Raw genomic sequence first — 27,723 nt, forward strand, 5'->3', positions numbered from 1 at the left:
TCTGGCCAGTCTGGCCTATTCATTCCACCTCCTCTCTAAGGAGGCTTTTCCAGAGTCCTCCAGGCCACTCCCTCATTTGACTGGATAGAAGATAAATCAGCACATGTGTCCTTCTTGTGACATGTCCAGAATGTGGCTCAGTAATGTTGTTAAATTATTTTGCTTCTCACATGCACGTATCTTATCTCCTGCTTACGGAGATTGTCATTCATTTCTTGCTCTTAGTTGCTGCCCTTCCAACACCAGGCATTGTGCCTTGTATGCAGTAAGCGTTCAGTAACGTAATTTGTTCCGAGTTGTTTGTTGTTCTGCATGTTTGACTTAACAGGTAATAGGAAAGAAGTGTAAATGCTCTTTGATGAAAGGGACCTTCCTTCCCTTTGTGCCTAATGCAGTGCCAGGACCACATAGCTAATCTCAGTGGAAGGAATGTGTGGAAATACGCATGTGTGTGACAGGAAGGAATCTACAGATCATATACCCCAAACCCCTAGCTTTATGGATGAGAGAACAGAGAGCTGGAACAGTTAGTAACTTTCTCAAGGTTACCAAACAAATTTTAGGCATTAGAATCCAGGTCTCCTCACTCTAGCGAGTGCTTTTTTTTAAAATTTTATTTATTTATTTATGGCTGTGTTGGGTCTTCGTTTCTGTGCGAGGGCTTTCTCTAGTTGCGGCAAGCGGGGGCCACTCTTCATCGCGGTGCGCGGGCCTCTCACCATCGCGGCCTCTCCTGTTGCGGAGCACAGGCTCCAGACGCGCAGGCTCAGTAATTGTGGCTCACGGGCCCAGTTGCTCCGCGGCATGTGGGATCTTCCCAGACCAGGGCTCGAACCCGTGTCCCTTGCATTGGCAGGCAGATTCTCAACCACTGCGCCACCACTGCGCCTAGCGAGTGCTTTTTAAAAATTTTTTTTTTAATTTAAGGGATGCCTTGCTTTTCTTATCTTTGCCTGGCAGTACAAGAACAATTAGCTGAATTCAAAGTATTCAATTGTCCATCTCTCTGTGGCATGCCTCTCTCCTTTTCCTGTATTAGGAGTAAAGTAGAAAGAGCCCCTAGGAGTCAGGGGACCTGACTTCTTTCTAACCCCGCCACTGCATTTGTGCCTTCGGGGATTCACTTATCTTCTCTAAGCTTCCGTTTCCGCATCTGTAAAATGGGGTGGGCGTGGATTTGGCATCACATACACGCTCGGTCCCTTCAAGTTACATTCAGTAATTCAGCAATAGTTCTGAATTTTATTGTCTTTTGGGGGGTTCAAGAATGTTCCGTTCACTCCAATAAAGATGTTAAAAAAAAAAAAAAGAATGTTCCATTCTTCTTGGACTTCCCTGGTGGCGCAGTGGTTAAGAATCCGCCTGCCAATGCAGGGGACACGGGTTCGAGCCCTGGTCCGGGAAGATCCCACATGCCGCGGAGCAACTAAGCCCATGCGCCACAACTACTGAGCCTGCGCTCTAGAGCCCGCGAGCCACAACTGCTGAAGCCCGCATACCACAACTACTGAAGCCCACGCACCTAGAGGCCAAACTCCGCAACGAGAGAAACCATGAGAAGCCCGAGCACCACAACGAAGAGTAGCCCCCGCTCACCGCAACTAGAGAAAGCCCACGCACAGCAACAAAGACCCAACACAGCCAAAAATAAATATATAAATTAAAAAAAAAAATGTTCCGTTCTTCTCTTCCTTCCCTCTTATAAAGTGTTTCCACAGCATTTGCCAAAAGTAGAAAAGTGTAAGCATGTGTGGGGTGAGGGGGCAGGGAAAGGTGGGTCAGGGAGACGCATCTGAGCTTCAGTGTGAGACAGGCCTGGTGGTTCCCGCTCTTCTGCCCTTCATTCTCCAGGTGGCTCAGGATGAAAAAACCAACTCAGCAGAATGACTGTGGAGTTCAGGACGTTACGAATCTTTTCAGTGTGGGATGCCCTATCTTTAGTTCTCATGTGGTCAGTTTGTTTGGTAGCTATGTCTGTGAAACAGAACAACACAGAGAGCAAAAAGACAGGCTCTTCCAGGGTGTCACCAGTAATGGAACAAAGGTTCCTGAGGCATTGAGTGAGGAAACCACGGCAGGGCCCCTTGCGGAGGGAAAGAAGCATGCCCCCTTCACCTCTTTTTAAGTGCTGAGCCTCTCCAGACGGATGTGTGTTTTCTAGAAGGAAAAACCTGCCCTTTTGGCAGCAGAACTAAAACAGAGAAATTGAGCTTGACCTATTTCCTTAGCAGTGCAAGCCTCGCATTGTCCTCTCAGGCGGTAAGAAAATCCTTGAACTGGGAAACTGACAGCTGCAATCAGACACTTGCATTGAGGGAAACATCATGCATTTTAATAGGAGTGCTGCTGCTGGATGAGGTTGGGAGAGGAGAGCGAGCCAAGCCAATTCAAACAAAGGGAGCAGGAGGGGGTTTATTACACCTGCAGCTCATGGCAGTGATGAGAGTAAAATTCAAATGATTTATCCCACAGCGGATGTTGATTTAAGAGGGGAGGATTGCAGAACTCTTGTCAAGTGGAAAGGGTTATGAATCTCCCATGATTATTAACCCCACAGTACTGAAGACAAAGAAGGCGGGGACAACAAAACGTGACTTGTTTAGCAGGAGTGGTCCTTCAACACTGCGCATCAGCAGTGCCCAGGAAATGAGCCTGGGAATCCCATCACCACCCCGCAGATGAGAGAGCTTCCTGTTCGGACATACCACGGGCGGGCACAGGCACATGCGCACGTCCACCGAGCGGGTTTCAGGACGTCCTTCCGGCAGCCCTCTTTGCTGAGCATAGCACTTCCCCTCCTGAGTCGCCACCAGCATCCTGTTTGTCCTGGGGTGGAAGTGTTGGAATCTGTTCCCATCGTCAGGTCGCTTCACGATGTGGTTGCTTCTTGCTGTTCATATTCCCAAGGTGGTCTCCTAAGGCGTGTCCACTGCAGAGAATATGTAAAAAGAATGCTTCTCTTTTTAGAACATGGTCCTGTCCACCTCTTTACCACTGCGCCTGCCGAGCCACACCCAGACCAGTTGCGTTTGTCAGAAGCTCGGACTGCTTCTGGGAGTGAATGCATCCGTGAGCCACTTTATTCTTACTTGTTACATGGTTGTGCTTCATTTTAGAAGGAGGACCTGAGTCTTTATCAAAATAGGAACGTGCTCATTTCAGAACCCCATTTTTCTGAGTAGATCTTGAAATAGTTTTTTAAAATGAAGATGGCACTTAAAAAAAATACAATACAAGCTTTGTTCATCAGGTTCCTCTGTTGGTGAGATTATTTAACCTGGGAATATTTCAGCCAAAGACGGTTCCCTGAGAGAGTGCTGGCTGCCATTCTGAGTACTGTTTATTCAGGAAAGAATGAAGAAAACCACCACATACTGTGCAGAAGCAGCAACTGCCATTTCAAAATGGGATATTAAAGATGGAACTAATGTCTTGGTCTGTGAGTAGGTTCTTCTCCTGTAGTAGGAGGGGAACGAGAAGAGTAAGGTCATCCCTCAGTACCCGAGGGGAGACTGGCTCCAGGACCCACTGTGGATATCAAAGTCCACCGATGCTCAAGTCCCACAGTCAGCCCTGCGCAACCACAGCTCCACATCCGAGGTTCAACCAACCACGGATCATCTAGTAGTTCTGTAGTATTTATTGAAAAAAATCTGCATATAAGTGGACCTGCGCCATTCATGCCCCTGTTCTTCAGACGTCAACTGTATCACTATGATGAGGAATTGGGACTCAAGCCAGACCAAGGCAGAACACATGAGAAATGGAGATGAGGAACAGGGCTGCCCTTTACCAACCAGACTGTGAAGAAGGAATCGTCCTCGGTCCCCTGCCAGGACTTGTCACCAGCCAGTAGAGGTGCTGGTGTAGACTTTGTGGGCTATTTGGCCCAGACCTCACATTTGTGAAGGTTTCATATTTAGTCTTTAAAAATATCACCAAATGAATTTAATATATAGTTTGTCTATATTTAAATCATTTGCTGCCCTACGTGTAGAATGATTACCTTAACCCGTTCTCACATTTCTTCGTGTTTTAGTAAGTGGAAGTATTCCTGCCTCTTCCCTCCTCACCTCCTTCCCTGTTCTCTGAGCATACGCTTCCTGTCTGCAGGGCTCCTGATACTGGCGTCTACACGGGGTCCCAGTTATCTTTGTCCTGACTGTAAGCTGGGAATGTTCCATTCAAGTCTTTTACGTTGCTAGAGCCAAACAGCTATGGTGGTAGGGGATAGGTGGGTGGGGTTTATTGTGGTGATAACATTTACTTACATTTGGGATCCTGCTGGTGTTCAAATCATTACTACTGTGCAGTCATGCCACCCTGTTGCCTTCTGGTCATGTCTGTTTTCTAAGCCCCCTGGTGGTCCATGGCCATCACCATGATGTAGTAGTAAAAGCTGCCCCCCGTGAGTCTAATGCTATGAGCTGCTGAACCTGGAGCCCCTGCCTCTGTGCTGCTCATCCTCTCATTCACTGGATAAATATTCCCTGTGTGTCTACACTCAGGCATGGCGCTGGTGCTCTGGCTATACAATATGGAGAAAGATAGACACAGTCTCCAGGTGCCAGATGTTTTCCCCTTCCTCCTCGCTGCTCCAAGCTCATGCCGACCTACCGAAGCCCCCATCTTGATATTCCATCTGGCCTCAGCCACCTGCTTAGGTTTCCAAGGTACTTTACCACACCACAAGAATTTAAGGGTAACTTCTGTTGATACTGATGGAGAAATAACGTACCAAAACGTCTTCCTGGAGAGAGGCTGAGCGGCCTTAAAGCCGTGGTGAGGCAGGGTATTCTTTAAGTCATTCAGGTGCCACGATGGATTGGAAAATGGCCCAGAAGGAAGGAGGCTCTTCTTTTCAGGCTAAAGAACAGCCTCCTTGTTGGGAAGGGAATAATCAATCCCAGATGGAGAAAAGAGACCACGTTCCCTTTGCTTTTCCATTCAAATCTAATCTCATGACATGAGTTTCTGACATGAGTAGCATTCTTGCCCAGACTTGTGGCCCCAGGGAGGGGATGGTTATTTAAGACAGCTGGCTCCCCATGCAAGCCATATAACTTGATGATAAATGCTTACAGACAACTTCCCTTACTCGCTGGTCCCAGTCCCAGTTTAATTGACACCCCCGGAGATTTGCAAAAAAATACAAAGATGTTTCTTTGAAAGAGTATCATCTCTCTGGATGCAAGAAAAAGATAAGAAATTCTACATGCATACAGTTCATCAGTATTTCCCAGCTTATGGAACTCTTCAGGGAGGGATTCCTTTTATGCATTCCCTGTGAAACAGAAGTTTCCTGTGCCTTTAAAACCTGTCTTGTGTTATAGTGTACAATAAATCTGACATATGATTTTGTTTTTTTCTTCCTTTGCTTTGTCTTTTGGAAGGATCTATTCCTATGAATTAGTAGTTTTAAGTCATCTTGCAGACTTTTCTTTTCTGAAAGCTTAGATATAGCCCTGTCATGAGTAATTTTAAGTTTTAGTAATTTAAAAATTCTTTTTTCCAGAGTTTATACTCCTTTGGTGTCAAGAAACCCTGTTCTTGGAATAACAGTTACGCCTAAGTCTCTAGACCTAAATGTCAAGCATTTGCTGCACATTCCTTTCTCATAGTTGGAGATGAAGTCTGTGGGCAAAGAAGGAATTGACTCACACATCTGTTATTCTATCTGGGAACTTACTTGGTCACCCTAATGGTTATAATATATAAACTGAAATGAATAGTCTGAGAAAATAGGCATTTATCTGAAAGATTCTGAAAGTTTTGAGGGTATGTACAATTTATCTTTGCAATCAAAAATAGTAATGCTAAATGGTACAATGATAATCTTTTAAAAACAAAAACTTTAGGAAAGGATTAATGAGCTAAAAAAAAAAAAAAAAGAGTAAGAAAAACTAAGGCCTGGCTAGATTTTAAAATCAATACCGAGTGAAAAAAGCAAATTGCAGGATGATGTATTTAGTATGCTATAACTTATATAAAGTTTTTACAGCATACTGAACAATATTGCTGGTTGTCTCTAATGCAAAGTCTAAAAACATGGCTTGGAAGGACCCAGGCTAAATACATCATAATATTTTCCTAGGGTGGTGGAGAAGAAAGGCAGGCAAGAGGGAGGGGGATGGGGCTTGGGACCAGGAACAAAAGAGATTTTAACTTATGTTTTATTTCTATATATTAAAGGGATCTGAGGCCAACATGACCAAATAACATTTGTTAACTCTGGGGGCTAGACATTACTCTTTGGTCCTAAATATATTCAATTACCTTAAAATGAAAAGCAACAAAAAGATTTTTCTACCTTCATTCTAAAGTTTCACACAAATGGGAGTAGTGGTGCACAGTCAATGGATACAACTCTTCTGTGTGTGTTTGTATCTTTGATAAACTGATGACTCTGACTGCTGCGTATCTTGCCGTAAGTCCTCCTAAACTAAGGACTTGTTCTAACAACTTGCAAATCAGTTATGTATATGTTAGTGTAACAAGTCTTGGCTGTGTTTCAGGAACAGGTGCCTTTTAAACAGGAAAATCTAATTGTGGTATTTGCCTCTGCCAATAGCGCTTTTCGTTTTAAAAGTGTTGCCCTAAATGATTCAAGCGGATGGCATGCTTTCCATTTCTAAATAGCCCCAGGCATATAACTTATTCAGAGGATTTCTCGGCTGTAAGAGTGAGACTTCCCCCTGCTAAGAAGACTGTGTTGGAAAAAATTTTCTCATTGCTTTTCATGTAGGATTGATGTTGGTTCGAAAATGAAAATTTTGATTCCTTGTCATGGTGAAAATAGATGTAGCTATAGAAAGCAACATCTTAAGGTTTCTGCAGCACAGAACTGCCCACTTATTTTGGACTCAAATCTAGCCTACTCACCAGGCTGGACCATAGCTTAAAACTAGGAAATATACAAAGGGAACTTTGTCATTAGATGGTGTAAAATTTGGGCACTAAAGTTTCTTTCCTTCCAATCAAAGCCTCTAATTCTCGCCCAGTTTACTCTTCCTTTACACTGGTTCACAAAACCTAAGATAGCTCTCCCGAACGTTAAATACAGCGAATTAGAAGTGGGCAGAGGGGCTGCTAAAAGAGTAGTTGGGGTGGTCCTTTTGATACAAGAAGTGAAGGATCAGAGCATGATGGCAAGGGAGGAGGAAAATAACTTTGTTAAGATGAAAGAAACAGGACTTCCCTGGTGGCGCAGTGGTTAAGAATCCGCCTGCCAATGCAGTGGGCACAGGTTCGAGCCCTGGTCCTGGAAGATCCCACATGCCGCGGAGCAATTAAGCCCGTGCGCCACAACTATTGAGCCTGCGCTCTAGAGCCCACGAACCACAACTACTGAAGCCTACACTCCTAGAGCCCCTGCTCTGCAACAAGAGAAGCCACCGCAATGAGAAGCTCGTGCTCGGCAATGAAGAGTAACCCCCGCTCGCCTCAACTAGAGGAAGCCTATGCGCAGCAACGAAGACCCAACACAGCCAAAAATAAAAACAAATAAATTAATTTAAAAAAAAAGATGAAAGAAACATAAAAAACAGATATGATTCTTTTTTTAAAGATAAGGGGAATTCCTCGGCAGTCCAGTGATTAGGACTCTGTGCTTTCACTGCCGAGGGTCTGGATTCTATCCCTTGTTGGGGAACTAAGATCCCACAAGCCGCAGGGCACAGCCAAAAAGGAGAAAAAAAAAAAAAAACTATTAAAAAAATAAAGATAGGGATGATTTTCCTACAAACCTAAATAGCCCTACTACATTAGAGCATGTAATGGTGTTCTGATAGTGCTGAGTGGTTGGTTGGTGCTTTCCAGAATAAGTATGGAATTAACTGACCAAGTTTTTCCATACCCCTTTCACTAATGGTTCTCTTAGTCTTGATTCCAAGGGTCTTTACTACCTGAATGTGCTTACCATATGCTAAACTGTATGCAGAGGATGAATTTCTGGAAAGTGTTGCAGGTTTTGCCTTTATGTTAAAATCTTAAAGGTCACAATATTTCTTACTGCATATTATACTCTAAGAATCTCCAGTCTGGCAGCAAATGGAGTCCTATTCTAAAAACCATATGATTCCAACCTGTGCTTGTAATTTGTTTTTAGTAAGAGTTAGCCAGTTTGTTTGAAGATATCAATTTCAGAATATATTCAGTATTCCCTAAAGTATAGGAGGTTGGCCCGAACTTGTACTGACCTTATGGCATTACTTAGAAGTTGATCCTTAAAAAAAAAAAAAAAAAAAAAACCTAGATATACACTTACATACTTGCCATTCATTTACTTCATAAAAGTATGACATAGAAAAATGGTCTGGTTATCTGGGTTTTAGACAAGTATAAAAACTTCTCTGACTTATCTCAATAAACTCTCTTATGCCATTTTCATAGATTGTAAATCACACTGTTTTCTTCTTTAGGGAGACAGTGTGTGGTCAAGTACAAAGGATACATTCCAAGTCAGACAGGCAGAGTTCAAATCTCAGCTCCTCCCTCACTGGCTGTGTGACCTCGATCAAGTTACTTAACCTCTTTGAGCCTTTGTTTCTTTTTTTGTAAAATTGGAAAAATCGCTCCCACTTCATAGGGTTGTTCTGGGGGTTCAATGAAATTGATGTGTAAATGAGAGATTCGTGGTGTACAGTGTGTAGGTAAGTGTGCCGTGCGTGCTTGTTCCCTTTCACTTTCTGTTGGAAACAGAAAAATTTGGATTAGAAAATTGCCACCTTCAGTTTGGTTCTCAGTTGCCTCTTCTGTAACACTTATGATTTCATTGTTTGTTTATTGTTGGAAGATGCCCGAGTCCTAGGGAACATTGACTCAAAGTTCTAGTCACATCTGCTTGAAAACATTTGGCTCCCACTTCAGAATTAGAGGAAAACTCATGATGGTTGGTTTAATAAATTTCTTCTGACTTCTTCACCTGAATTCTTCTAAAATTTTGCTCCAGCCTCTTTCCCTTGGTGGAAAGCTCTGGAGTAGATTTGAAACTTTTTTTTTTCCTGTAGGAATTAAGACTGGGGCCCTCAGTGGGGGGCAGTCAGAGGGTCAGTTTAGAAATCATTTCCTTTATAGGAAGAGTGATCATTGTCTCTCCTCCCAGAATAACGTTTGGTAGCTAACTATCTCTGAATTTTTCAAGGTTTCTTCCTGAAACAAATCTTTGGCCTCAAGATTCTATGATTAGTCTTGATTGGAGAATCATCAATATTATGGGGAGGCCACAGTGGGAAAAGGAAGGTTAGGTCCAGTATTTTTAAATGAAAGCAAACTAAATGTAGAGAGTTGTCTGCAGATGCCACTGAGAAGCCCTTTACTGTAAGTACCCTCATCTTTTAGCTTCAGTTCTGTTTCCATGGCAGCCACATGGTTGGTGGGTGCCTGGCTGAATGGTTTTACCAGAAGCTGAAAAACATTGCTATTCTAAGTAGCTTTCTTTTTTGTTGTAGAAAGGAGTCCTTCCCTGACTGCAGGCTAGCCAGCATTTACTGGGAACAAAGCAGGCTATTTATGCTGATTGTATTCTCGGTAGAGGGTAAAGAAATGGGGAGAATCCCAGCCCCTGCTGACTGACCTGTGCATTTATTTTTCTGGTTGTTGTTTCTAGCATTTTGGAAGAACCAAGTGACTTATTTTATTTCTTTATTTCAGGTATGATTTCCCTGTTCATTTTAAACAGAACTTATATTCCAGAGATAGAACTGGTTAAAAAAATAAATAAAAAAATAAGAGTGGTGGTAGCAGTGGTAGTGGTGTGTGTCTGGGATAATGCTAGTTATGGTGAAGTCAATCTGCTGAATTTATAGCTTTCAAGTATCTATAAGGGCAGTGTATGAAAAAAAAAAGTGTCCCCTGCTAACAATAGAAACAGGAAGGTAATGGCTCAGGCAGTTATAATATTAGGCTTATCCTTTATTGTATATTAAAATTGTTCTTTGGATTTTTTAAATATTAAAAAAAGTTATGTTTCTGTTTGTTTATATGATAGAAAAATTATGGTACAATAGTCTATGGGGGGTTCAAAATGCAGTTCTCTTTTGGCAGTTTATGACTTGTAATGTGACCATTTCTTAGGAAAAAACAAAAGCAAGGGTATCAATGCAATTCCATTAAAAGCCTATATAATAATTTTAGTTTCAAATATAAGCCACTTACTGGACTTTTTCCGGAACTCCTTCAAATCCTCTTTAGAAGTAAGCTAGAAAAAAATGTTGCTGCCTAACTACTCTTCTGTAGAGGCCACCTTTCAAAGCTGAACTCTGATAGTGAAAGCATTTGATTTCAAAAGGAACTGTGGACGTTTGTTCTCTCTCTCTCTCTCTCTCTTTCTTTCCTATACACACACAGTTAAAATGAAAGAAAACCCATAAATTCCAACATGTATTTTTTTACTTCTGATATCCATCATGCCATTATTCCTTTGATAAAGTGCGATCCTTGCTCCAAAAGGTAGACATTACAAAGGTGCTAAGATTTTGACCCTGACTCTATTTAGGTAAGTTCTTGTTAGATTAAACTAGTCTCTCACTGAGATCCAATGATGTTTGTTTTGCATTTTTATCAGGTCTTGGAGATTTTCAATAAAATAGGCTTCGAAAGTATCTCAAGAGATCCTTATTTGATAGAACCCCAAGTATTTGAATGGCACCAAATGGCAAGTTTAATTGCAAATGCTTTCCTCTACCAAGTGGTTGTAGTAGTAGAGTTCATAAGCAGCTTTTCTCAGATCACTCTAAAATCATGATGAGATTTAATTCCTGAAAGGGCTTACGTGATCTAAGATGAGTATTTTAAGGTATCCGGAGCCAAAATTTGATTACCAAGTATTTGCTGAATACCTCCTATAAGGAGCTAAGGGTTTGACTGGTGTGGTCAAAGAGTTTATGGATTATGTTGGCATAGAAAACTAACATCATAAATCTGGGAACAAAGACTACCTTGTATGATGACGGGTTGATAAGAATTCATAGAAAGAGTGTGAGATGGAGCCTCTAGGGAGGGCTACCTGGAAGAAAAGGGACTCAGGGCGTTTCATTAATTCCACAGAAATTTACTGAACAGCTCCTACATGCTAGGTGCTATGTATTGATACTATGCTAGAATTCTAGTGATGCCCAAGACAACGATCCTACATGTGTGAAACTCTCACTCTGGTAAGAGGTCCAGGCGCAAAAACCAGGCCATTGCCTCAATGATAGTATCTATGTTGGGCAAATTACAGAGTAAGTGTTAAGGCAACACCTGGATTTGGAGCGCATGAAGATTGCGTTGATGACGATTTCTTTGAGGAAATGTGAAGCTGAAACGAACAGAAAGAAATCCCAAATGGACACTGCTGTTTACCCACTTATAATAGTGTTCCTTTTTTTCTCTCGCAGAAAAATGCACTCAACTTTTCTGAAAGCATTGTCCTAAAATATAAATAAGCTTTTCTTAGAAACTAAAATATTTAGACTATACAACTTTGTAGTAGGAAGTGATCTTAGAGAAATCCATCCTGCTTTACCAACAACTAACTCCTTTGTAACTCTGGAAATGGTAAGAAACACAAGATTTCCAGAGTGCTAGGGGTCAGGAAATGGAGACCTTCTGTAGTTCAGAAAGCAAGTGTCCAAGGAGGATGACATCTCTGTGTTCTCCACCTTTTTTCTTTGGAGGAAAACGTTTATTATGCTCCTAATACATGCATAGTGTTTTTATCAGACCTCAAGCCCTTTGTTTCTGTATCCTTTGGCAGAGACCAAACAGAGAAAGAAAAAAAAAAAGTGGTTGGGGCAATCTCTTAAGAACTAGCACTGGAATTATGGCTGCCACCTTTTTACCCTGATCTAATTAATCTGTCGACTGAAGGATAGAAAAATTACTGTTTTTAAATGGCCCACATTCATTTGGAAAACTCAGATATGCTCCTGTAGATACATTATTTCTCAGTCTGACGTTTCCCCCTTAGAGCCTGCTGATGGCTTTAATTTTGTACCTTAGCAGAATTATTACTTTCTCCTCGTGTGTGTAGCTTGCTTTCATAAGCCACAGAACATCCATTATTCGTGAGGAGCTTCTTGCATGGAAAAAAGAATTTAGAAGCAAACCGTAAGAGGTCTTCTAAACTGATACGCTTTTCCTCACCCTGTTAAGAATGACTTTGAGACATTATTCAAGGTATTGATACGTTTTTTTCTGAGTCAGGTTTAGTGAGATGGCCCATAACTCAATGTTAAATGCCAGTTTTAAAAATGTATGATAAAAGGAGCAAACAGACCACCAGAGTTGAAGAGCAAGAAATATGTTTTAAAAAACTATAAAAGAATTATCTAAGTGTCCAAACATATGAAATATTCTAAAGGTATTAAATATTTTACGGGATGCTGTTTTTCATCAAGTTATTTCTTTTGGGTGTTCTTCTATTACAGCATTCTCTTATTGTTAACATTTTGATGGTACTTACTACTATTCTTGTTCATCTCCACCACTAGACTGTGTGCTTCTTGTCTTGTTTATGCCTGGCATATAGTAGGGACATGATTCATGTTAGATTGAATGTACAGTAGTAAACTAATGTGGCTTCCATTGGTGAGAGAGAGTTATTTTAGCTTACATCAGACGCTGAGCATTTTATCAGATTTTTAAAAAATTATTTATTTATTTATTTAGGCCGCACCGGGTCTTAGCTGCAGCTTGTGGGATCTTTAGTTGCGGCATGGGAGCGTGGAGTCTTACCCACTGGACCACCAGGGAGGTCCCTCAGATGTTTTACTTTGAAAAGTATCAACTGAGTTTGGAGCACTATGAAGAACAGTTAAATACGTGGTCCCATATGCTCGTGAAATTTAAGCATGGGCGAGTAATGACTGCATTACATGGAGGCCTAGTATTACACAAATATAATTTTGGCATAAAATTAGATGGATATGCTTACAGCTCTGTCTTTATATTATCTAAAAATGTTGACATTTATAGGTATAGCTTACATACATAGATAATAAGCCAATGCTTTGCTTTGATATATTACATTTAAGTTAATTCTTTTTCTCATTTGTAATTATTCTAGGGAGCTGTTGGTAGAAACATTTTTTAATATATGCATATAAACATATATATTTTACGTGTCATATGTATACCTATATGTGTTTATCGTATATTACATGAATCACATTTTTGTGTAGAATATCTGGGAGCTTAAGATATCTTAATTTGGGAGGCAGTGATTTTTCCACAAGTGAAGACTATCAGTGGCAGCTTTCCAAGTTGTCAGTGATTTTTTTTCTCGGAAAATATCTAATTTATTGAACTTGTAGGAAAGCACGTATTATTTTTTTGTGTATACTTAAAGAAAAGATTATCCATTAAGTTAAATTTTTAAAAAAACATTTGAGGCCGTGAACTAATGAAAATGAAGAAATAACGTGTACCAGCTCCTTTCACGTACTATCACCTTTTTCCCTTAAAGACGAAATGAAACTGGTCTGCTGCCCGTTTTGTGGACAGAGAAATGAGCCTCCGAGAGGTTAAGTATCTCCCCAAGGTCCCACCTGTATGAAAGGGAGGAGGTGCAGCACGGTGGTCCTCTGCTCCCAGCAAAGCTTGTGCTGAGCCTGTGCTTCCTGCACGGACGTCTGTAGTTTAAACAATACCATAAATGAGTTATCCTGTACAATGAAGGCAGAAACAGAACTGAAATCTGCTCGTTCTTCTGTGCCTGTTAGTTTTTTAGCTCACCTTTAATCATGCTCATCAACTTGCACCTCTGCCTGCTGGTGTTCTGTTTCTAGCGTGTTTTAGGTTTACGGCTTAGTTAAACATGGTAATGACAGTGCATAACAGTCCATGTTTACATTGTGAAAATATGAACAGAGACTTGTATTTTAAATCAGCAGCAGCAGCGGGAGAGAAGTTCCCATTCATTCCTTATTTACTCATTATCGGTGGAATCTAGGTTTTTGCATCATCTGTGTTCCTATCGATTTTCTTCTATTGACCAGTCAGGTGCAACCCCATGAAACGGTAACAATTCCAGCTTAAAAGGGTTTGATTTTTCTAAAACACTGTCTCGGCTGGGTAGCTGCTTTCTAATTTTAGAACCAAGAATGTCTATTATGCAGGTTGTGGGACCCTGAATGCGCCCCTATTGCTGCCTGCAGGCATGTCATATTTCCCTCCCCATTCATTCTCCCCACAATCACAGGTTGCAATTCCACACCTTTTTTTTCTCCACGAGTCTGCTGTACTTCCTCCTTCCCCCACCCCTGGCCCCTGCCTCACTTTGAGCTGATGACTTTGCTTCAAGCTTTCTCAGTGAAGCAGGAAGCAATCCACCAGCTCTCCCACCGCCACCACATGTCCCCACCTAGCAGCTTCCACCTGGTCCTCTTTATTGCCAAAGACTGACCGTAGTCTCATGCAAGTCGAGCCCTTCCACCTGCACACTGATCCCACGCCCTCTCACAAAGGGATGCAGCTCTAGCAGTTCCCTGTCTTGCCTCACCATTTTTGTCCTACTAGATCATTGCAACAGCATAGTAACTTGTGTTATCTCTCTCATCTTGAAAACAAGCTCTCTTGACCATGGATGGACTCCCTGCTTTCTTCTGCCACCTCTCCACTCCTCTGCTCCACTCTTCCAGTCGCAACTCCCTGAAAAAGTTGTCTGCATTCACTGTCTTCAGTTCTTCCCCTGTCCTCTGTTAAAGGTGCTGCAAGTAGACTTTCTCTTCAACCACTGCACCAAAACTACTTCTGATCTTCAAGACCAGCGATCTCCTTGTTGCTCAATTCAGTGGTCACTTCTCAGTCTTCATCTTACATGGCCTGTCAGTAACATTGACTCAGCTGATTGCTCCTCCTCCTTGAAACTCTTTCTTAGCTTGGTTTCCGGCAAACTACAAGCGCTCGCTTTTCTTCCTCCCTCACTGACTGTTCCCTTTCAGTCTTCTTCGCTGTTTTTGCTTCTTCGCCCTGACCTTGTAAAGTTGCTGGGTTTCGGAGCTCAGGGCTTAGACCGCTTCCCTATGTGCATTAATTGCTGTAATTGAGCTCAAGATTTTAAATACCATTGATATGCTGGTGAGTCCCAAATTTATATCTCCAGGCTAGATCTCTCTCATGAAATTCAGATTTGTTTATATCCAACTTTCCACACAACACCTCCACCTGGATGTTTAATAGGCATTTCGCAGTTCACATGCCAAATCTAAATTCGTGGGCATCCTCTCCACCACCAGCCTTGCCCGTTACCTTGTACTCTTCCATGAGAGTTAATGGCAAGCCCATCCTTTTAGTGGCTCAAGCCAAAAACCCTGAGCCATCACATTCTTCTCTCTTCTCTCAGGTCCCCATAGCCTTCTCATTCCATCCACTCCTGGCACAGGGCGCTCTCGTTGCCTGAGTAGCAATAGCCTCCAACTACGCTGCCATCTGTCCTTGCCCTTTTAGAGTTTAGTCTGAGCACCGTGTATCCTGTTCAAAGTAAGTCATGTTGTGCGGTCCTCTGCTCCACAGCCTCTAGTGGTTTCCCATCTCACCCAGAGGAAAGCCAAAGTCCTGACCAGCAGCTGACAAAGCCCTACCCCATCTGCTTGCCTCCGTCCCCTTGCTGACCTGCTCTCCTGCAATGACTGTTCCCCCTCTAACTGTGCTCCAGGACTGTTTCCCATGACCATGCCAAGGCTTTTGAATATTCTCTTCTGTTTCCTGGAACACTGCCCTCCCACCTCCCTCCCTAGACATTCATGCAGCTTCTCCCTTACCTCTCTTAATATTTTGTTCAGATGTCACCTTTGCAGTGAAGCTGTTTAGTATTGCAGCACCCATGCCCTGCATTCACTATTCCCCATCCTTGTTTTCTTTCTCTGTAGCACTTATCACCTTTTGACATTGCATACATTTACTTATGCATTTTTATCCTGTGTCAACTCACACTGGCTTCATGAGGGCAAGGATTTCTTTCTCACTCTGTTTTTTGTTGTTGTTGTTTGTTTTGTTTTGTTTTACTGATGTTTCTGTAGCACCTAGCGTGGTGACTGGCACATAAGTTCTCAATACAAATTTGTTGAATGAATGAAAGCGGGAGTTGTTTAATATCTTATGAGGTATGTTGGTATCCTGAGTACACGTTAATAAAATAAAATTAGCCAAAATACATGTTTGCTTATCTCAGTTTATCATTTATTTATATGACACCTATCATTGCTTGAGAGTAGTGATGACTTATTTGAGGTAAATCTGAACCAATTGCTAATTATATAATTTGGTTAACTGTTTAACCAGATATGTACTTAATGGCTAGAATCTGAATTAAAGGGATGCAGACATCTTATGCAAACCATGTTTGGAAAGCCAAACTTATACTGACAGGTGAAATCATTAAACAATTGGTTAGGAAGAACTATCAATAAACAGAACTGCTGGGGGAGGGGGAATAAACCACCTTTTGATCTGTTATATTCCTTAGACTTGATAAATACCTTTATTCCACATAATAGGCAACTTAATTATTTACTTTGGCATTTATTCTACTCAAATACCGACTAATTTAGTACCAGATGAAATGTTTTCTTGTAATAAAATCAATTAAAAATTGACTTTTCAAACAGACATTCATACAGGTATATTTTAGAAAATGCAGTTGTAATTTTTTCATGCTAAATTGATTACGAAAACAAATGAAATGTTGATTTTTAAAAAAATGGATTAAACTTTGGTAGATGTCTGTTTTATTTGGCCAAGAAAGTAAAACTGGATTCAGTTCCATTTAAGAACCATTTATTAAATGTATGTGTGTAAAAAACAAAATAGTGGGAGATATGAGAGACATAAATGACTATAAAACAAGGTGGAATGCGGTAAGAACTATAAAAGTAGAAAGGGACTTCCCTGGTGGTCCAGTGGTTAAGACTCTGCACTCCCACTGCAGGGGGCATGGGGTTCGATCCCTGGTTGGGGTTAGATCCTGCATGCTGTGCAGCTTGGCAAAAAAAAAAAAAAAAAGATAAAAGTAGAACGATGAACTCTGGGATTCCACATAAGGGGAGGCACCATGGTGTTAAGTTTATTTATTTATTTATTTTAACTTTTTATCTTATATTGGACTATAGTTGATTAACAATGTTGTGATAGTTTCAGGTGTACAGCAAAGTGGTTGTTACACATGTATCTATTCTTTTTCAAATTATTTTCTCATTTAGTTGCATAATATTGAGCAGAGTTCCCTGTGCTATACAGTAGGTCCTTTTTGGTTATCCATTTTAAATATAGCAGTGTGTACATGTCACCATGGTGTTAAGTTTAAAGCAGAGATATAGATGTGGAGGACCTGTGTCTAAATTCTTGTGCTCGTGTTCATTACCTGTGTAGGGGGCAAGTTGCTCACTCTAGATCCGTTTTCTGGTTTGTAAATGAGGAGTGATAATAGTATCAGCCTCAGGGATATTGTAGGGATTAATGAGGTAACACATATACAACACAGAGAGACAATTCTGAGAGGTTAAGTGATGCCTAAATTCTGTAAGTCTTACATGTAAGTGATGGTGGTGGAGATGGCAGTGGAGATTGCATCTGTGACACCACTCACCCCAGAGAAGTTACTCTGTGTCTGAGAACTCAATTCCAATAGGAGCAGCTCCATACCAAGCCACAGTTCATTCAACAGATATGCATTAAGCATCCACCAAAGCCAGAATTCTCCTAGACGGTAGGGAATGATGAATCAGCAATATCATTGCCTACCTGGAGGTCACGGCACCAAAGAGTGGTCAGAAAGACCACTTCAGGCTGAGAAACAGCATGGGGAAACATATAGTAGTAAGAACCAGCACTGAAGTAGAAATTACTCAAATATCCATTAACTGATGAATGAATAAACAAAATGGGGTATATCCATACAACCGAATATTACTCAGCCGCAGAAAGGAATGAAGTACTAATATGTGCTACAACACATATGAACCTTAAAAACATGCTAAGGGAAGGAAGCCAGTTGCAGAATGCTACATACTGTATGATTTGATTTATATAAAATGTCCAGAATAGGCAAATCCATAGAATCAGAAAGTAGATTATGGGTGCTTAGGAATGAGGAGATGGGGGCATGAGGAGTGAATGGTAATGGGCCCGGGGGTTTCTTTTTAGATGATGAAAGTGTTGTCAAATAGATTGTAGTGATGGTTGCAGAACTCTGAATATACTAAAAACCATTGAATTCTGTGCTTTAAATGAGTGAATTGTATGGTTTGTGAATTATGTTTCAATAACGCTGTTTAACAGAAAAGAAGCACCAGCACCATACAGGTAGGGAACCCAGAGAAGTCATGATGTGGCTGAGGAGCAGGTGTGCAGAAGAAATGGCAAAGACAAGGTTGGAGGCTCAGGCAGGGTCAGTCTTGCGTGCCCTGTGAAGGAGCATTATCTTGTCAAGGAAGGAGGTCGGTGAGTGCTGTGAATGGTGTGGGCACCCTGGCACCTTAAGAGACTGCATGTGCCCACATGGTCTTCATTTATTTCCACACCTGTGAGAACAGTGATGACTGGAACGAGGGGAGCAGTAAAGACTGGAGTTAGAAAGCCTGTTATTAGGCAGTGGAAGGCGCCCAGGCAAGAGAAAGTGAGAGCTGAACCAAGGAGTAGGGATAGAAATATTTGGGAGCCGTGTAGGAAGGAAAAATGATGTGAGGGATTGGTGAAGAAGGGAGGAAAGGATGACTCCCAGGATCCTAGCAAGGATGAAGGGGTATGTGTGATCGCCACCTGAGATGAAGAGAAACAGTTTTCACAGGAATGGTGAAAAATGTTATTCTTCTATTATGAACTGCATGTTTATGTCTTCCCAAAATTCATATCTTGGAACTCTAATCCCCAGTGTTGATGCCGAAAGGTCAGCCTCTGTACACTGGCACCGAATCAAATCTCAGAGACAGAGTTTTGGGTGAAGTAGAAAAGAATAGCTTTATTGCTTTGCCAGGCAAAGGGGGACACAGTAGGCTCCTGCCCCGAAAAACTGTGTGTCCCCACCTGGGAGGATTTGATGTGGAGTTTTATAGCAGTAGTTCAAGGGTGGGGTTGCTGATAAGATCAGGGTGTGTGCAGGGCCTGCTCTCCTTTACTCTGATCTCGGGTAATTTCTTGATGAGCTTCTCTGGTCCCTTTAATCTGGCCTCTGGTGGTTTTTTGGCTGCTCCTCCCTTGATTAGCATCTGTTCAGATCTGCCCTTTGGAACTCAGGGAAGGTCATGGAGGCTGGAGTCTGTTCCCTACAAACAAGAAAATGGGGGACAGAAAGGCTTCTGTGCCCAGGAGCCCCACAGGGTCCTGCTTGGTTTCAATGTGATGCTATTAAGAGGTGGGGCCTTTGGGAGGTAAGTAGGGTTGCATGAGGTTGTGAGGATGGAGCCCCCATGACGGGATTAGTGCCCTTATAAGAAGAGACAGGAGAGAGCTGGCTTCCTCCTGTGTTGTCCCCCCACTTACATGTGATGAAACCAGGAAGAGGGTTCTCACCAGAACCCAACCATGCCGGCACCCTGATCTCAGACTTCCAGCCTCCAGAACTGTGAGAAATAAGTTTCTGTCATTTAAGCCACCCCGTCTATGGTAATTTGTTATAGCAGCCCAAACTGACGAAAACACGCCTTAAAAACATTGTGACCTGAGCTGAGTTTCAGTGAAGTACAGAAGCCACATCTTGCTTGATGAGGGACTGGAGCAGTTTCCATGCCTGTTCCACTTTTGTGTACAGTTCACTATCTTCTGTCTAGAGCATTTTTTTCTAACTCTAGAGTGAGATTTTTTTTTTCAATAAAAAGCTAAATAGTGATCAGGAAGACTTAAGGAATTATTGAGGTCTCAATCCTTTCAAGTACTAGAGCACTGATTTTTTTTTAAACTGCATTATTATTGGGAGAGGAGTACTTTTTTAAAAAGAAATCTTACCATACATCCCATTAAAAAAAACCAGGTAAAATTGGAGCCTGTTTATATCCAAAGTCCTGGAAGATGGTTCTTCTTGTCACCACCGGGATGAAGGGATGAATGTGCTCCCTGGGGTGGGTCCAGGTTCTATGGGATCTGACAGTGATACAGTATTGGAGAGGGTGGGGTGAAAAAAGAATATGAAATTAAGACTACATTTAGGTACAGGGCCTTGGAAGGGCCATCATTAGCTTCATGGCAAGTCTTCCTCTGATCTTAATGATGGTGGTGGTGGTGAAGGTGAGTATTAGCACATTGAGTATCTATATGCCTGGCACCCATTCCAAGCGGTTTTCATATATTAATCCTCAGGACAACCTAAGGCGCAATGTACCAAAGGTACAGAGAGGTCATGCCCAAGGTGACACGGCTGGGACATGGAGTAGCTAGGAGAGAAGAAGCGTAGACCAGTAAACTAGGAACAGAGACCTCCATCAGCCCCAGTTTTGCCACCTGTTAATGGGAAACCTGGAATACATCACTGAGCCTCCTGTGGATGCCCTTGACTTCACCTGTAAACAGGAACATTGATGCCGGCTAGGAGCCCCTCATTTTGTTGTTCTGAGGTCGGTCAGGAGACATTGTGTGGAAGTGCTCTGTGGAGGGTGAAATGCTTGGAAATGTATGCTATTAAATAGTTTTTCATTCTGATTCAGTATTATAGGTGAGGCTAGAAAATATATTTAATTTTGCTGACTTTTGTTTCACTTCTAATGTTTCTAATTTATTTCTTGGACATAATTTTTTTTTTTTTAGGTTACTTGTCTGCAAGACTTTTTTGGTGACGATGATGTTTTTATTGCATGTGGACCTGAAAAATTCCGTTACGCCCAAGATGACTTTGTCCTGGATCACAGTGGTAAGGCAATTCATTGACCATCTTTGTAACCCTGAATTGGAGGCTTGGGATTCTCACTTGGTGCGTGTTAAGTGGTCTGGTGTGTTGAAGAAAGATGGCATTAGCAGTACTCTTTTTGAATTAATGAAAGTAGAAAATAAAATGAAGGTATTTACCTAGTTGCAAAAAACAAAAAACCCTAATTCAAGTGAAATAGTTTTCATTTTTTAGCAAGTTGGTTCCATCTCTTTTTATTGCATTGTTTTGCCTCTGAAATGGATTTCCTACCTTCTTCCAGAATGGTTCCTGGCTTATGCCACCTTAAATGTATGGATAGTGTTGAACCTGAAACAGTTCATTATACATTTTCCATGTCCATAAAGAGATACATAAAAGGATAGTAAGTTGTTAATAGTGATTATCTCAGGTTTCTTTTTATCTCATTGCTCTGTTCGCAACTTAAAAAAATAAAAAAGCATGCATTGTTTATATATGCAGGAAAAATAAAGCTATTTTCATTGATGGGATAAGAAAATCCCTTTCTCTTAATTTTAGCTAAAAAATGGAGTTTTCCATAGCATGAGTGTGTTTCATGTTTGGTAATTGCAATCATTGTTGCTTTTGTTGTGGTCATTCATTTACAATGCTTGGTGTCAGTCTATTTATCTCTTGTAAAAATAAAATACAGTGTGTGTGTGAAAAAAAAAATGGAGTTTTCAACTATTTAGTAATAACCTCAGTGATTTCAGATGATTTTGATCCTGGGAATATTGTTCTAATCTGTTGTCTGGAATTAATTTAAACCTATTGCAGTATTAGTGATTATCTTAGCTGATAGTAAAGTCAACTTCATCTTTAAATGAGATAAAATTATAACATGAGATAAGACATAACATTTCACAGAGAAGAGGGATGTTGGAGATTCAGTCCCACTCTTTAATTTCATGAATTAGGAAAGTTGGCTTTTCAAAAATTAAACTGGTGGTAAACCCTTTCCAGTTGTAGTGATTCTGACAGTCCAAAATTACAGAAACATATTACCAAATAAATATGGCGACCCATAGACTTTTTAAAATTCAAGATGATACATTCTGTGGTATCAAACTTCCTTGTGTAATTCTCCCCTGTTACACTATGTCACTTATCTTGGGGCGATTTATCTACTTTGTGCTTGGGGCTCATTTATCTACTCTTATTGTTTTTTTCCACTGCTGCCAAATTTCTTGGGGGTTTCTGTACTGTCTTATACTCTGTTGTACTGGCCCTGCTTTAGATTAGTAATGCTACCAGAAAGTCCATAAAGAATTGCCAATACTATCTATGTTAATGCTCTCCCCTATTCTCATGGGTTGACTGAAAAACATGCCTTTACGTATCATCTGTATTTTACATCTTTTTTGACTGTAGCTTAATTTCATTTCATAATATTTCTTCAATGTCAATATGAGTCATTTTGAAAGCTGAGACACTGAAACTCAATATTATACTCCAGGTTGTAAAGTTAATTTGAGTGGCAACAACAGCAATAAAACATTTATTGAGCACTTACTATATATGTACTAGGCATTGTACTCAGGGCTTTATATGTATATTGTAAATTTACCTAAGGGATATAGTTATGTGTATCCCTTGAGGAGGAACCAGGACCCTGCCCCAAGGCTGCACTACTGTTCCTTGACTGCTCCTCCCTTGTCTCTGCATCCCCTCCCTTCCCTGATTAGCAACGGTTTGAACCTGCCCTGTTGGCACTCAGGGGAAGTCATGGAAGCTGTAGTCTATTCCCTACAAGAAACGGGGAAACATATCTCTGGATATATGTATATGTATGGTTGATTCGCTTTGTTATAAAGCAGAAGCTAACACACCATTGTGGGGCAATTATACTCCAATAAAGATGTTAAAAAGAAAGAAAGAAAGAAGGAAAGAAGGAAGGAAGGAAGGAGAGAGAGAGAGATAGAGGGAGGGAGGGAGGGAGGGAAAGAAAAGAAAGAAAAGAAAGAAACGGGGAACACAGAAAGGCTTCTGTGCCCAGGAGCCCCACAGGGTCCTGGTAGGGTTCAGGAGGCAAAGACTTTTTTAAAAACTCAGTTATTTAACTTGTGTTGTAATCTTGATGAGTCCCAACTCTGTCCTTTTACACTGCTGACAACATCTTACATTAAAAATCCGTTCAAAATCCATAGAATTCAGCTAACGTAGTCTTAGTCAAGGAACAAAACCCTCCGTTAATGAGCTGGGTGCAGGACTGGCTCAGATTCCTAAACCTAGGGGTAGTTCTGAAGTTCTGGTTATGGGCTTTCTAGATTTACCCATCCTGCTCATAAAGGAGTGGCAGTGCCTTTAGGAAGTTTCTAACTAACCCACACACCACCGCTTCCAGCAGTGGAGTACTTTCTAACATCCTTACTGCTAATTAACTAAGCTGCTATTGCTGCAGCCCCCTCTGAGTAAGGTTCTGATTAGAGTCTTTCAAATGCTAACTCATCTCCCTGGTGTGTATTTTCCTGATTAGTGTACTTCACTTGTTAATTTATTGCCCCTGGGGTATAGATTAAAACCAACCCACATTTTAATCTTTCTGGTAAATTGAAGTATTTTAATGTGAATTACAGACAATATGTTATCTAATTGAATCCTTATAAGAAGCCTATGAAGCAGATTTATTTTCATCCCAGTTTCATAGGGGAAAAAACTGAGACTTAGACCTAACCAAGGTCCACCAGTTAGCAAAGTCAAATCCATGATTCATCCCAAATCTGCATGACTCCAAAAACCAGGTTCTTAATTGTTCAAATTAGAAGTGATTATTTAAGCTGTTTAATTAGTTCTGGTCCTCTACATGCTAATTTATTTGGCAATTTATGGAAAGACCAAAGTTATTGTTTAAAGCTAGTTTCCTCATTTGTGATGCTTTGGGCAGATGGAAAATAAGACAGTAAGGGGTTCATAAATTAGAGTCCTATAGCCTTTCAAACTAAGGTTATCAGGAACTTGGAGATAACTCTTTGTTGTAGCCTTTGCCTATCAGTGCTACTGACCAAAATAATAATAATAAGTTGCACATGTGTAGATTAGCCTGTGGGTATGTGTGAATCAAGTTAGGACATCAGGATTTCTGTATTTATTAAGAACTCCATCTGGAACAATGAGGTGAGTCACAAGGTGTGAAGCCTAATTTAAGGTAACCTCAGGTGTGCTTTTGGGACAGTTGCTCTGTATATTAAAGTTGTTTAACATTAATAAGAAAGATGATCAGGTAATGGTTCTAGGCAGTAAACTACTGTAACATGTGATCTGTGATCTTCCCTTGGTTAGAATTAAAACCAGATCTACATAAGCACTTTCCTTCTTTTCTAGAATGCCGTGTCTTGAAGTCATCTTATTCTCGCACCTCAGCTGTTAAGTATTCTGGATCCAAGAGCCCTGGGCCTTCTCGACGCAGCAAATCACCAGCTTCAGGTAGTTAAAGGGAAAGGAAATGGATAGTCACAAAAGGAGCAGATCATTCTTCAGTTTTCTTTAATATGAATTAGTGGTCTTTCCCATCCTTGTATGCGGCCAGGTTCCAGAATGACATATACATGACATGATTTTTAAATCCAGAAGTTTAAGTCTTTTTCTCAAAGTTATAATAAGTGTCCTAACACTTGGTTTTGTTCTGACACATTTTCTCAAGAACAGTCTTATCTAGATTCTTCTGGTATTTATGTAGAAGTGTTTCACATTTTGACCACTGTGTGCTGCATTTTTAATTTTGTGTTATAAGATTGTGGATATTTTCTTATCTTATTGGTTTAAAACATAAACATACACGCCTAACAGCAATGTATTTACTTGATAAGTTTCCACAGGCTTTTCCACCATTGAGCAATTTAATAGGGGCAACGATTATTGTTAGAAAGTAGCACTGCTTATTTCAGAATCAGACTTACCTCTAAGTTTCTTTCAGATCTTAAGCCTATAGATTTGTCATAATTTTGACAGCTTTTGATATTTTTAAAGAATTAAAATATCCCTCAAATCTTGATATATTGATTCTGTAAGGCTCGCTTATAGTAGTTATAATTTTGCTGATATCATTTCCCATTAAGGAAAAGATTGTGAAAAAACTGTGATTTTACATGTGGTAAATCTAGAACATGTGAAAGTAGTATCAATAAAAACTGTCTGAAGCATCAACCTTTTTATAAAATACTGAGTTTGGGGGGGTGTTCTACTTTCTACTGCTGCTTCTTCAGCACCTACCCCACTTTCTCTAGGTCGGGTTGTTTTGCCCTTCTTTTTGTGTACACGTTTAGACCTGCTGAATAACCACTCTCCTTACTGTCTCCTTTGTTTATACTGAATGTGTCCAGTAAAGAGGGGTGGCCACTACTCCAGGGCCTACTCTACAGCCAAATCCCCAGGTGAGCCATGATTATTATGGCTTTGTCGCTCTGCTGGGTTTTTGTTTTCGTCTTTCGCCATATTTCTGTTTCCTTTTGCTCCATTTCCATGAATGCATCCGGCTTTTACCAGTGGACATCTGTGCAGTTATCAAGCGCGTCACAATGCTTCAGCCTCCCTTACTTGTTAGAGAGCCAGCCATCCCCAGAAGGTTGCCAGGTGCCTGTCTGTGTGTAGTCACGGTACACAGTGATGGAGGAGAAACAGCGCCTCAAGGGGTGTGTCTTCTAGTTAATTTGGGAGAATAGCCTGTTACTGAAAAAGGCTAAGGGTTGTTGGTAATATGAAAATGGCCATAGAAGCAATTATACTCTCCTCTCCTTCCTCCCCACCCTGGGGTTAATAGGCCCAACATCCTCTGTCTAAAATATCAGCGCTATGAATATTTTTAACTGAATGCACCTCTCTGATGTTAAGCTTATTTCAAATAATATTGTGCTTTCTGTAAAGTATCTCACATGCAGGGAAAGCTAATATAACATGAAATTTGCGTAAATACACTTCACTGAGTTTACCACGTGGTAAATTAGACTTTTGTCAGGTTCTTAGCTTTTGTTTTGGTGATAGGTTGACAGATGCTTATCACGTAAGTAATATAAATAAAAGTGGGGAGAGTGGTTCAAGGATCAGGTATTAAAATTAATCTAATTTTGTCTGCCTGAGGTCTAAAGAGGGAAATTAACATATTGAACTAAAAACATGTTTCATAGCCATACTTGTCTTGCTTCATAATATAGTCTAATAAGTGTATAAATCTTTTTAACTAGAATTTGGAATGCTTAGAAATTGATTTGAGAAAATCTTAGGATTCCAGTACTCCAGATTTTCAACTGAGTCCATATTTGGGTTTGGGTTAATAAAGTTTATCTTAACTTATAAGTAAAAGTTGTGAGATGTAAATCGCATTTCAGAGGGCACATGGCTTCTTTATAAGAGATTAACTCAAAAGCATGTTCAGCACACACTGTAGATACAGAAAATGGAGAGAGAGTTTTGTATTATTAAATGTCACAGTACACGGAAGTATAACTCGCTTTTACAGACTGCTTTAGCTGTAGTATGCCTGTTACCATTTAGAACATTCCATGGGACTCACTGGAATTTCAAACAGAGCAAGTAACTTTGTAAATGTCATATTGTACTTTTTCACTCTTGGGACAGAAGTGCTCCCATCAATGAAGTCTTCTGGCTGACAAAATTCCTCAACAAAACTCTAAATTTGTCTAAATAGCTAAATGATATGTAATAAACACATAGAAATTAATCTGGGTGATACAAGTGGGTAAATAGTTACCACCATTTGCACCTTAAAATTTCTCACTTCGGATTTCTAGCTTGTGAATCTGTCATCGTCCACCAGGATAAACAGTGTTCAGAGCAAGCAAACAAGAAAGCCCCCAAGTTTATTTCTCACCTTACCGTTGAGGGGAAGGGTGGATAAGGGCCTTATTTGGGGAGAGAAAGTCCAGGGTGTAGTGAAGGAGGGGGAGCACCGCAGAGACGCTGGGCGTTGTCGACCTGCCTGTTGGTAGCAGCAGTGTCGGGGGAGACAGCACAGTGTGGCTCTGCCCCAGGCCCCACTTACCCCCCGAGAGCCTGGAGAAATGTGCAGATAAATGGAATTAAGAACTTCTTGCTAGACAACATTTTTTTTAGAACCTTTCAAATGCTATCAGAAACTTAGAGGGCTGTATATGGCTTAGTATCTCTTTAGGATGGGAGTTATTTGAGGGTAACTATGGACATGTAGTTACTGATAGCAGTTCAATCCCTGGCAGTGAGTTTTGTTAAGAAATTATGTTTAGGCAGGAGGTATGTTTTTAGGGAAATTGGTCTGCCACAGGGCTGACCATTTGCAGGAACCAATTTTTCTTCTTTAGTCCCTTTTCTGTCACTGTTCCAAGGAAATCTTTGATATCAAAGTGGTTTCTGAATATCAGTGAAAGGTAACAGCCCTTGGTAAGTAGGAACTGGTGACCTGAACCAGTTGCTGTGTGGAATGAAGGAGAAAAGGAGCCAAACTCAGTATCAGCTCACAGCAAGCTTACTAGTTCACTAGTAATCTCACTAGCGCATAGTAATCTCTATTTTACGTGAATTCCTACCACCAGTTCCCTTTAAAGAGAATTTTTAAAAGAAAGAGCATTAATTGAAGTGTAACTTTATGGAAAAATAATCAGGGCTGTTGAATACTCTTAAAAGTTTCTGATTAATTGTACAGTTACTTGTGTTGTACTTGTGCTCTAAATACCCACATACATTTGTTAAGAAAATCTAGATAACTGATAATGATTTATGAATGAGTGGTTTTAAACTAGAAAAATTCAAGTTCGGTAATTTAAAAATAACTGGAAAATTTTTTCATCGTTGCTGAATTTTTACAAGGAGCAATACAATAAACATACATGACTGATTCATCTCATCACACGTACTTACAGATCCAGAATTCTGCCTCCGTGCAAGGACTGGTGCTTACTTTT

At 40.7% G+C, this 27,723-nt stretch overlaps 1 protein-coding gene across 14 annotated transcripts in view; it reads left to right on the plus strand.

Moving 5' to 3' along the window:
- Window positions 1-27,723, plus strand: part of DCLK2 (doublecortin like kinase 2) — a 156,969-nt gene that overhangs the window by 69,486 nt on the left and 59,760 nt on the right. For 10 of the 14 annotated variants that reach the window (XR_009008314.1, XR_009008315.1, XR_009008316.1 and 7 more), the window contains exons 3-5: window positions 20,716-20,818; window positions 24,155-24,256; window positions 25,153-25,203. Coding sequence is in view for 10 of the 14 variants with exons in the window: in XM_057546425.1 (XP_057402408.1) it covers window positions 20,716-20,818; window positions 24,155-24,256; window positions 25,153-25,203 (256 nt within the window). In the remaining 4 variants the exon portion in view is untranslated. The remainder of the gene's footprint in view (window positions 1-20,715; window positions 20,819-24,154; window positions 24,257-25,152; window positions 25,204-27,723) is intronic. The other 4 variants (XR_009008317.1, XM_057546426.1, XM_057546420.1 and 1 more) reach the window with 1 other exon arrangement.

This window comes from Balaenoptera acutorostrata, chromosome 5 (genome assembly GCF_949987535.1).
Source record: "Balaenoptera acutorostrata chromosome 5, mBalAcu1.1, whole genome shotgun sequence".
In the NCBI taxonomy this organism is placed as follows: Eukaryota; Metazoa; Chordata; class Mammalia; order Artiodactyla; family Balaenopteridae; genus Balaenoptera; species Balaenoptera acutorostrata.